Below are 12,120 nucleotides of genomic sequence, written 5' to 3' on the forward strand. Positions count from 1 at the left end.
CTCATCCGATCCCCTTTTTGAGTGGCGCCCATTGAGTATGCAAATAAACACTTAATTTGATTATACCAATTTCGAAACGTCATATTCACATGCATGAAACTCAATTCAAGTCCAAAGTAACAATGAGACACTTACCAACACCAATTGCATGAGACTCTTAAAACACTGCTTAAAAGCAGTATGTGCTCTTTAAGTATACTTTTATTATGTTACAGCACTAAGCAAATAACCTATAGAGAAGTCATTTCATAAAAAAAAAGCCTGACATTGCGTCCACCAGTGAAATTTGCTATGGACCAGTGAAATAGAACCGGTCCTTTTTTTTAAGTCCATGGTGGACGCAATGTGAGGACTTTTTTGTGGACACTTTCGTTGTATGAAATGACTTCTCTATAGGTTATTTTCTTAGTGGTTACAGGCACGGTTGCCACTAACAAAACCAAAAATGCGCCAAATAACATTCAGAATTCAGCTTAGGAAAAGCTGTGAAAGCTTTTAAATTCGGTTTAACTAATAAAATCATAAATTATTCAGTTTATTTAAAAAAAAAATTGTATTTTTATATTCTTGCAGCAATTCAGTTTAATTAGCTATTATTGTTATTAAATATGTAAGTCGATCTTTGTTATTTCGTGCCTAGCATCAGTTTGCATACTTTTGACGCGCACTGTAGATTAAGTGCAGCACATTGCAGCTGAGCAGCGACCAACAAAGTCCAAAACTCAAAGAGAGCGTCGATTGCACTTACACATACATAAATATATACAATTGCGTATTCTCTCCCGCGCTACTCACGTTTTTGCTCGCTCGCTCACTCGCTTTGGTTTTTTGGCGTTTCGCTCACCGCGTGCGTTGCCTCCTCTCTACGATGACGCCGACGACGACGACGCCGACGACTTCTGCTCCAGCGGAGAGGCCCTTATAATAAACCAGCCGCGCAGCTTGCAAATCAGTCAGAAACGCGTTGAGTGCGACAGCGAGCAGACGTACAGCAAGTGTCCAAAGAGAGATTGTATATTCATCTTCTGTTTTTTCCCCCCACACACTCACACGGAGCCCCCTTTAAAGTTCTTTAGCTCGTGGTACACAGACACACACACATACATATACATATATATTTTTCTTTGGTGCCTGAACAAAAGTGCCGTGCAAAGCAAAAGCATAAAATACAATTTCAAATAAAAAAAAAAAAGTGAAAACTAAGCAAGCAGCAAAAGAAAGACAGAAAGAAGCAAAAGAAAGAAACATGGCAAGTGCAGATCAAAAAAACGCAACGTCCAATGGCAGCGCAACAACAGTGCCCAATAACAGTGCGTTAACAGAGTCAACGGCCAAGGATTTGTTGCCACATCTGGAATCGCTGGAAAGGATCATCAAGCTGCCTGTGGTGAATGCCGCATGGGATAAATCACAAGATGTCTACGGCAAAGTGAAGGGTACGTTTAGCTACACTAATAAATAAAATTAAAAGTTTAATAAAATATTTAAACTCAATTCATTTTGTTGATTTTTAAATATGTCAGAAAAGTTACTTGACCCACTGTATGTATCTAAAATTTTAAATGTGTGCCATTACTAGAGGTTATGCGGCCAGATTTTGAGTGCATTGAACTCGCTCATCTAACGGCAATTCAAATTGCAGCTCGCGAAATCGGAAACCAAAAAAAGGAAAAACTGAAAACGTAACAGAAACTAAAAACCAAACTCTAAAAGCAAAATGCAAAACCATAACCGTTGCTTAGCCGCACACGCTGTTTCGTTGAGTCGGTGGCAGAGGACGGCGGCGGCGCGACGTCTCTGCTGCGTTGCGGCTTTCGGCTTGCTTTGAGTGCAAAGTTCGCCATTTTGAGTGCAAATTGCTAATGACGAATTCGCCGCAGCAAAAAAGAAAAAAAAAACACTCAGCTCTCGAAACTTTTAATTGACCGGCAATTGCAATTTGCTGTCCATTGCCAAATTGATGTCAATTAAACTCAATTGACGCAACAATCAATAAAACAAAAAAAATGAAGAGAAGAAATTGACAATAACAACAACAACCATGACCTGCACGTCAAGTTGCAACAAAAGAAATTCGTACACTGCCACGCCTACCCCCTCCCCACACAACGCCCACTCGCACAAAGTGCAAAAATTACAAAATTTACATAACTTAAAAATTAATCATTTTTGCCAGCCAAACACGTAGACTGAACTTTTTTTTCTATTTATTTATTTATTTCTTGCCGAACATTTGTACACACATGAATAATGTGACTACGCACACAGGTAAAAAGCTGAGTCTGTGTGTGTGTGTGTTTTGCGCTATGAATAACTCAGTAAAGTGCAGTCAGTGGCGTAAGCAATAGGGGGCGCCAGCAGTAAATTGTTGCTGCGATCAGTGCTGCCAACTTTTTAGTGGGGAAAAGATAGCTGAAAAAGCATGCAAAAAAAGAAGCTGCAAATAGACTTTTATTAAATATCAGTTATTAGTTTAATTTTTATAAAATTTGCAGTATTTTAAATTTCAAATATAATTTACTCTAAGATCTGAACTTTGGGAAAGTTGACAACTTTACAAAATCTATAAAATGAATAGCAAAACAAAGCAAATTAAATATTAAAAATAGTAAGACTTCTGGCTAATAGCAGTATTTAAATTTGGCTAGCTATCGAACTTTGAATATAGTCAGAGCTAGCTTTAAAATAGTTAAATGGACAACAGTGGCTTCGATTCACGTTTGTGAGTGTGAATCAACGAACGGTATTTGTATATGTATGCGTGTAATTGGACTTTCGACTTGTTTGTCTATTATTTATATGCTGTTGTTGTGGTTGTTGTGCTACCTCAAATGTTAATAAGAGGATGATGTTGCTTGATGATGACTAAATGAACTATCAAAGTCTACAACCAATATAGAAGCAGCAATTGCTCTGTCAGCAGCGCAGTCAACGTCGACGTTTGGAATGAGCCCAGGCAACTGCGCAGTTGCTTATCAATTCAAGCGATAACATGGGCGTATTTAAAGGGGTGGGGGAGGAGGAAACTAATATGCTTATCACTTGACACAGCACTCAATTGCAACTGTATACATATTTTTTTAAAACCGCAAAAACATGGCCATCGAATATTTAATTTTGCAAAATAAAAATATAATACAAACATAAAAAATACAAGTTATCTCTTAAATGTTGTCCCAACATAGTTTGTAGGGGTTTATCTGCCAATAAGTAATACCATTTAATGCACTTAAAAAAAAAAATTTTAAAGATTTTTAAAAACATCGATTAGTTCGTTTACATAAATATATCTTATAATTTGAAAATTTTTATATGTATATTTATAAATAAATTGTCAAAAGAATCACGGAATTTTATTATAAAATAAAAAGCATCAATAGAAATCGATTTTGCATGGACATCTTATAATTTTAGCATGTATTTTGACTCTACTTATCAGAAATATGATCGATTTTATTATTACAAATGAAAACATCGATAGTAATCGATTATACTAAAATCTCATATTGTCTTCTTGTTTTCTTTCTTTGCTTTCTCCAGGCAAAAATCGCGTCTTTAATTGGGCCTTGAATGCAGCCGAAGATTGTGTTGCACGAGCGGTGACGACAGCAGCTCCGATTGTCAATCGCCTGGATCGTCCGATTGCCTATGTGGATCAGACGCTGGTCAAGGGTATCGAGCAGCTGGAAGTTAAGGCACCGATCATCAAGGATACACCCCAGGAGATCTATACGCAGGCCAAGAACAAGGTGATCGATGTGGTGCAACCGCATTTGGAGCGTGTGGTTAAATTCAAGGCAGCTGGACAACAGAAGGCCGCATCCTTGAAGGATCTGGCCTGGCAGAAGGCCAACGAGGTGCTTGCCACACAATATGGCAGCCTGGCTGTCAATGGTGTGGATACCACAACAGCTTTAGCCGAGCGTCTCCTTGAATACTATTTCCCCAAGTGCGAGTCCGATGTGGAGGAAGATAATGGTGAGTTTCTAATCATCCTTAAATACCATCATAGCTAAATTATAGTCTAGGAATCGCAAATAAGAGTTCTAAATTTAAAAAATAAAAATAAAAAATTAAAACCCAAAAAAAAAACTATCTCAAATTAAAAAACAGTTTTTTTTTTCTCCGCCTAAATCTAAAATTATAAAGCTTATATTTTTAAATGAAAACCATTATTTCCTCTTATTTAATTTTTTTTTTTTTAATAAATATTGAAAACGAGATTTTATTAAAAAAAAAAAAATTAATTTTAGAGCTATTTATTCACTATAAAAGTTGAAATTTAAAAGTCGAAAAAAAATTTTTTTTTATTTTCTTAAAAGAAATAATAAAATATTTTAATTTTTAATTTTAAAATCATAATCATTACGATCCCTGGTATAGTTTCACTAATTTTTACCAAAAAATATAATTATATATAAATACTGTAGTTGTGGTTTTCCCTTTTTTTGTTTTTGGGCTTTCTTTGATTCCAAATTCCACTCTTAAATTTAAATTCTAATTCTCAGATAATAAACAAAATGCTGTCGTGCGAAATGGCAAAAATGCTGAAAATGACAGTAAGTTTTGTTTTTTTTTATTCGGAATGTTCCTATTCTCCTACTCTCTTTCGCCTTTTACACGTTTTAGCGTGTTCTAACCAAGCATGAGTTTATAACTAATCCATTAAAACTAACCCTAAAGTCATGAAAAAATTACAACAAAAATAAAAAGTTTAATAAAAGTTTAGTTAAAGCGGGTTTTTCATTAGTCGGTGCTTTCCCCTCCAGTCTCCCTGTTTTTTCCCCTTACAATTGTCTAAAGTGTTGACTAATTCTTCTCTTTCTCTGCCACTCTCTTCTCTCTCTCTCTCTCTCTCTCTCTATCTCTTGTAGTTGTTGTTATTGGGGAGCCCGACTATGATCATGAGATTGACACTAGATTCTTAGTAGCCGCCTCGACAGTATTTCTATCCATGTCATTGAAAATCATAACCGAAATTGTTGAATACGTTAGAAGAAATCCGGAAATTGTAGGCATTATCGATAGGGAAATCAACAAATTAATGGTAAGCAAAAATGGGGAAGAGATCATTACAAAAAGCAATACTAAAAAAAGTATATAATAATGAAAATAACTTATGTCGATTAAAAAAAATATACATAAAAAAGAGTCAGGGTTCAATTAAAAAAAGAAAGGAAAAAAATAATAATTTGAAGTAATTTCTTGATATTTGTTATAACAATAATTTAATTAAAACAATATAATAAAAAAAGTATTTAAAGTACTTTGTTGCATTACTAAAACTAAAAATATTATAAACTTAATATTCAAAAAAAAAAAAGAATAAAAACTATTCGAAAACAATAATTTCATAAATATCAATAGAAAAAATGTGTAAAACAAAATTAAATTAAATGCTTATTACTATGATATTTGTTTTAACAATGTTTTAATTAAAAAAACAAAAATAAAATTAAAAAGAATATAGTTTGAAGTAATTTGTTGATATTTGTTATAATGTTTTATATGCTATACTTAGACAACATTTATTAAATGGCATGTCAGAAAAATGTATACCTAATGCTAATTATATTTTCTTCCTGTTCTTGGTTGCATTTATAGTGCCAGTTCCCGCCAGCGAGGACCCAGTACTACACACAGTCCAGACCGTCGGCCGTTTATCAAATAAGATCTCGCGTCGCGTCTATAGAAATGTCTCCCGACAGATCAAGCAGGTCCAGCAGGGTAACATCAACGATTATTTGAGCTCACTGATTGCCGCATTGAAGTTGCATCAATATATCAACTTCATCAATTCATCGATGGGCACAAATGTTGAACAGTCGACGTTAGGCAATGACAACTGTACACCGTATGGTAATAACCATGCAACAACAGCGGCAGCAACAACAACATCCAGGACAACAACAAGCAATGCCAACAACGTCAAGAGCAAACCAACAACAACAACAACAGCAGCAGCAGCATCCACCTCTGCAGCAGCAGCGCCGCCGACGTCGACAGCGGCAGCGACTGCACAGTAATTGTTGTTGCAGCTTCCCAAATTCAAGTTATAACAAAAAAGGAAAAAAAAAATAAGCTGCACATTTTCTAAATATATTATTTCATTTTTTTTTTGTTTTTTTTTTGTTGCTTAAAAAAACGTTGAGAAATTGTTAAAAAGGCAGCACTGCATCACCCCACCCCCACCCCTTTTACCCCCACCCCATCCTTACTTGCTTTGTAAATATTTATTTGAAGTAATCCACATACATATATACACACATACACATGCATACACACACACCTATATATATATTTGATATAAGTTGTAGTTGTAGTTTGCCTTCAATTGAAAGGTTTTTAAAACAATTTTTTTCTATAGTTTTTTAGCTGTGCTAAAATTACTAGTAGCGCCACCTGGCGGCCATGCTAACCATAAAGTAAAGTAAAAGTCCTAAATAATGCCATGTGCCAAAACAGGCAATTTTGAATGGAGTAATACTAAAAAAAACTAAATAAAAAAAATAATAATAAATAAAAAAAATACTAAATGCATATACATATCTGTATATGCAAGAAAGATATAATGAGAGAGTGAGAGAGAGAGAGAGAGAGAGAGAGAGAGAGTGATCAACGATTTAAGCATGGCTGATCCTCATTATGTTAAATGATTATTATTATGATAATAATGCTGATGTCTTACTTATGTTTAATTAACCCTAATGCTAATGATAATGATGAATTATGCTTTATATGAAAAATATACATATATATTATATTAATTATAAAATAAACACACACACACACACAACTAAATACAATGGAAAAAGTTATAATAAACTTGAAAAGAAACAAAATAAGTTGTCAGTTTATAATTATTATTATCATTAGATAACGTCCATGTCAAGGCTTAAAAAATCATCAGACAAATGGCATTAAATTCATTTTTATGACACTTTCTGATAGAAACCACTCCAGAGATATACCCCAAACTATAGTATATATATACATACATGGGGTATATATATATGCTTGTGTTCCAGTTTTACGATGAGTCGACCCGACCGTTTGTTCCATTTCCTATTCCAAAGTTCCCTTACTCGAAGTGGAGATAAGAAATGGGCATCCATAAATGAATATATACTTTATTATACAGATATTTAATGGTATGCACCCGAAAGTGTTGCTAGATATTATAAACAGTTATCTCCGGAGTAGATTCTCACTAGCAATACCCATTGACTTTCATGAAAATGGCACTTTGTACAGTTCTTTCTTCGTAAAATGTTGAAGCACCCACGAAACCATTTGATAATGCTTGAACTTATCTAAGAAATTGATTAAACTACACAACAGTCACAACAAAGAGGAGATAACTCTGAAATACCGAAGCCTATATCATCTAATTATCTGATTTTATTTGGTTAAAGTCAAAAACTATTTTAATTGCTCACTTTTGGCACTAGCGTGCTCTGGAAATCTCGTCGATACCGCATGAATAAGTGGTATTATAAAATTTTATGAACTTTTATAATGAACCTTTGTGTTTAATGTCCATAAATCAACATATATGTATTAAATTGGTTTCTACTTACGTCACTAGCGATTGCTGTATTTAAACAACTTTATTCACTGTTATCCCTTGAGCATTATGAATATTAAAATTTTTGTATAAGCCCACGCTTATAATTAAATGAGATATATTTCATTTCAGAGAAATCCCTTTAATGTTTATTTAGCAGCGTGTTTAGTCACTAGCGTGATTTGAAAATTACAATATTTGGTTTTATTATGGGCTTATGAGTAATTAAAGGTGTAATAAACCGATTGTTCAAATGCTTTAGTCACTATTGTGAAATGAAAATTGCAAAATTGTCTTATTATTGGTCTCTGATTTAGTCGGATTATCTTTAAAAATGCATTGTGCTGAGTGTACAATCACTTTAGTCACAAGCGTAATGAACTGATGTTTTATAAAGTTGCGCTATGAGATTTTGATTTACTAATCAACATTTCAACGACTTTCTTAACAGATATTTTATAACTATGTACAGAATTGCGTGTATAGGTACTTTAGTCACTAGCGTAAGCTGTAAATCTTAACATTATTATGGGCCATTAATTAATTAAAATATATTTAAAAAGCCTTATTTAGATTTCCCTTTTAAGTATAGTTTGAACTGGGTGGAAAGTCACAAGCGTAGTTGGGTTTCAATTCAATTGTCTTTTAAATTTCCTTAATATTTGACTCCTATGAAATTATTTTATAAAAGGATTCCTAAGTTATTAAAACAATCATGAGGAATAAGGAATAATAATGTAGTACAAAGAAGCATTAGTAATTTTTTTTTTTAATTCGAATCATAGCTTTCTTTAAAAAAAAGAGTCGGCTTGGGATCAAAAGGTAGATAACTTTCAAAGTTCCATTCATGATCCGAATTTTTTTGCATATTCGTAGAACGTAACATTTTCAATTTCAGATTATTTTTTCCAAATTTCGTCACTTTTAACTTTTGGGATTTCTGATACCCAAAGATGTACTTTGTATGTATGTATGTATATATATCCGAGTGTTTATGGACATGACGGGCAATAAGTGCGACATTAAGTGTTAATGGAGCTCATTTGCTCGAGCTGTTTGCTCGTGATTAAATTGCACGGTTACGGTATTATTATGGTATGGTATGGTTTGGTTTTCTTATCGCGGCACTCACCTGGTGCCTCGAGTGCCAATTCATATGAAGTTCAGCAATTGTGCCGCTTAAGGCCTATTTATAGAGCGGGGCCTTAGATAAGAAAGGTGCCCAACACACAAAACAAAAAATTAAAAAAAAAAAAAAAAAAAGGGGGGCATCAGAATCTAAGGAATTTGATATATACTCGGTATATGTACAAAGTTTGGAAAGGTATTCGATCTCTGATGCTGACGTTACTCGATGATCGATAATGATGAGGCGTTAATGACAGCAGAAAGGTAAAAACGGCAATTACAGTTTCCTTTTTGTCGCTTTTTCGTTTCCCTCTTTTGAGCCTCATTTCGTATGCCCGACTGTGTTTTCAATATTGTCCCGGAGCCTGAGCTTTCGCATAGTTGAGATACATTTTTGGGTACCAGACAAAATACCTTTGCTTGTTAAATATTTAAACATGAGTCTTGTCTTGGCCCGGCCCAAAAACGGATCAGATTCCTACATATACATATGTAAGACAAACTCTGGCGCATTCTTTCCCATTTCTTATTTAGTGCTGCGTCTGATACCCTGTAAAGTGTGCTGAGATAAAAGTTATACACTGTGAATGCTCTCATTTATCTGAAGTTACTCATACCTCATTAGTGTGTAAATCTGTTTCTATCAAAATCATAGATTCACTTAATTTTCCTCAACCTTTCTAATTTTTAAACTTACCTAAGAAGTCCATTTTCAAATTTAAAGCTTTGATTTTTGGCATGCGAAAATATTAATAAGTGCTTTTGATATTCCAAAAATTTCAGAAGAAATGCTTGAGTAGCATTGAAGGTACAGTCTTTTTCGCCGTCTACGTCACTAGCACTTCTGTATTTTCTCACTTGACAAGAGTTGATTTAAAACTTTTAGCTTTTACCTTTTTTTTATATTTCTATGTATCTTATCTTAATCATCTTACTTTTTTTATCGAAATTATGGATTCACTTTATTTTTTCCCAAAGTCTCTAATTTTTAAACTCGCTTAAAAAATCCATTTTAAAAGTTATAGCTTTGATTTAAAGCATGTGTATATGTTAATAAATGTTCTTTGTATTCTTAAAATTTCAGCAGAATCGCTTGAAAAACATGAAAGTAATTGGCACTTTTGCGTCACTAGCGTAAGCCCTAGCGCCGTCTACAGGGTATGAAATGACTCGACTAGAGTTGATTTGATTAATTTATTTGTTATTTTTTTGCGAAACGCATGTCTTGACTACCGTAGTGGTAAAGCGGGTTTCCGATGTCTACAGTCTTCTGTCTGCTGTCTACAGTCTACGGTCTTCAGTGGGACGTTAATTTCATTTAAGATCATAATGATGTGAAGATGATGAGATTGAAATTGTGTGTTGTTTACACACAGACCGCAAAAGATATGAGAGAATTAACATATAAATAAATATACTATACATACATATAAAGAATGGACTTTGATCAGAGTTGTCTGCGTTTCCCCCTTCCGATTACCCCTCCCGCCCACTTTTGGCGACGTCAGCGACTTGAGAGACGCTTCAGTTGGCAACGGGCAGAATTCTTATCACAATTATAATAATAAAAGGCCCCAACTACGACTAAAATAAATGCTCGTATAAAGATTAATATATGAAGTGAGCAGAAAAGAGAGACAGCGTTAAGTGAGTGAAAGGGAGAGACAGCGAGAGCGAGAATGCAGCGATAAGGCGGCATCAGGATGAGGCTGTAAAAGAGCAAGAGAGAGAGGGAGAGTGGGAGAAGGAAAAGGTAGGAGGGTAGGAGAGCGTTCTTGAAATGTGGGCGTTAAGCGCAACGGAAGAAGGCGTGGCATGGCAATCAACGACGACGATTCCCGACAATTCTCTCGCCAAGTGTCAAAGTACAGAAAGTGGCGTGATTATTAATCTTCTTCTTCTTTTTATTATTATTATGTTTGCACATATACATTTGTACATCTCTGTGTATGTGTTTGTATGTCTGTTTTGTGTGTATTTCAGATCAGGCTTTTTGGTTTTGTAATTGTTGCACTCGGCAGCTGTGATGCCAACTTTTTAGGGGAAAAATAGCTGTTTCTGGCTGGAAAGCATGCGAAAAATAGCTAAGATTGCACTGCCAAATAGCTATAAAAAAAAAACTAGCCAACTTTTTAACAACGGCCGAAATTGAGACTGCACAGCCGATTTGCAAATGTACATAGTAGCAGGACTGCCAACTTGTTTTTTTCTTCATGTCGCAAAAAAAAAGTGGGCTTCGTTTGCGGACCTTAAAAATTTAAATTTCGCGCGAATGCGGATTGTGATCATCAGAGACAACAACCCGCCAATTCGGTTCTGGTCTAAGTACAAGCCAAAGCTTATCGAAAGTTGGCAACTAGCTCGCTAGCTTAGTTTTCATAGCAGGCAGCTTAATACGACAAGACGTCATTTTAAAATTTAAATTCACAACTGGATATTGCCAGAGATTTTTTATTATTAACATTTGAAAGTTCAATGACATCCAAAATGAAAAGTATTCGACATAGATGTAAACTTAACACGATGAATCATACCACAATCCTAGTGTTTGAGAAACAGTAACAAATACATCGGAAAAGAAGTTTCGCTGAAATCATTAATGAGATTTAAATGTTCAAACTGGAAGTTGACTCATAATAAACAAAAAAAGATATTAATTAAAAAAATTTTAGTGTAGAGAAATTCGTTTCTAAATAACTTCAAAAATTTCTTCTGAATAGGAATCAATAATTCAACCAATTATAATGTATATTTTCATATTTCTCTATTAAAGGTACTTAGAAATTACGTTATACGATTCTTACGATCGTAAGCATTAATAAAATAATAATAAAATCATAAAATTGTGTATCTATAGCATTATTATTATTGATTAAAATTTATTAAAAGCGTCTTTGAAACGAACGCGATTTGTAAAATAATAAAAATGGATTGAACTAAAGGTTATTTTTGAACAAATACAAACTATGCGTTATAGCATCCGTGTCTTAGCACTTTCCTTAAGAATATTATTACATATATGTATATATATCAACTAAAAGGTATTACAGGGTATTCACTTGGTTTTAAAAATAATGTTAATACATTTTGTTTTTAATTAAAATAATATATTAAGTATATGTATTTATTGTTTATGTACTTTGAATCAAACTGTGCAGCTGCCATTGTTAGTTGTTGTTGTTGTTCAGATGTGGGCGTTCTCTTAGTTTCCCATTTATGTATTATTGTATAACATTTTGTGTATATGTATATTTAAATTGTTGGTGTTATTATTATTGTTGCTGTTTATTTGTTTATCACAGACGCCCAGCACAGTATAATAGTATCTGCAGGATCAGGGTATTATCCTCAATTTAAAACTAAAACAAATAAACAGTTCCAATTCAGTTTCTGGTCGGGGGATTCAACACTCCTTCAAACGCTCC

General features: G+C 33.9%; 1 protein-coding gene across 2 annotated transcripts; it reads left to right on the forward strand.

The window, feature by feature from the left end:
• Positions 1-928: 928 nt before the first annotated feature.
• Positions 929-5,881, forward strand: LOC117793330 (lipid storage droplets surface-binding protein 2). Of its 2 annotated transcripts, XM_034633628.1 has the most exons (5): positions 929-1,436; positions 3,541-3,978; positions 4,509-4,559; positions 4,875-5,047; positions 5,605-5,881. In XM_034633628.1, exons 1-5 carry the CDS (start codon positions 1,247-1,249, stop codon positions 5,746-5,748), a joined length of 996 nt encoding a protein of 331 aa, XP_034489519.1. In that variant the 5' UTR covers positions 929-1,246; the 3' UTR covers positions 5,749-5,881. The 2 variants fall into 2 exon arrangements, with proteins under 2 accessions (XP_034489519.1, XP_034489520.1); XM_034633629.1 differs by lacking the exon at positions 4,509-4,559.
• Positions 5,882-12,120: the final 6,239 nt, after the last annotated feature.

This window comes from Drosophila innubila, chromosome X (genome assembly GCF_004354385.1).
Source record: "Drosophila innubila isolate TH190305 chromosome X, UK_Dinn_1.0, whole genome shotgun sequence".
Lineage (NCBI taxonomy): Eukaryota > Metazoa > Arthropoda > Insecta > Diptera > Drosophilidae > Drosophila > Drosophila innubila.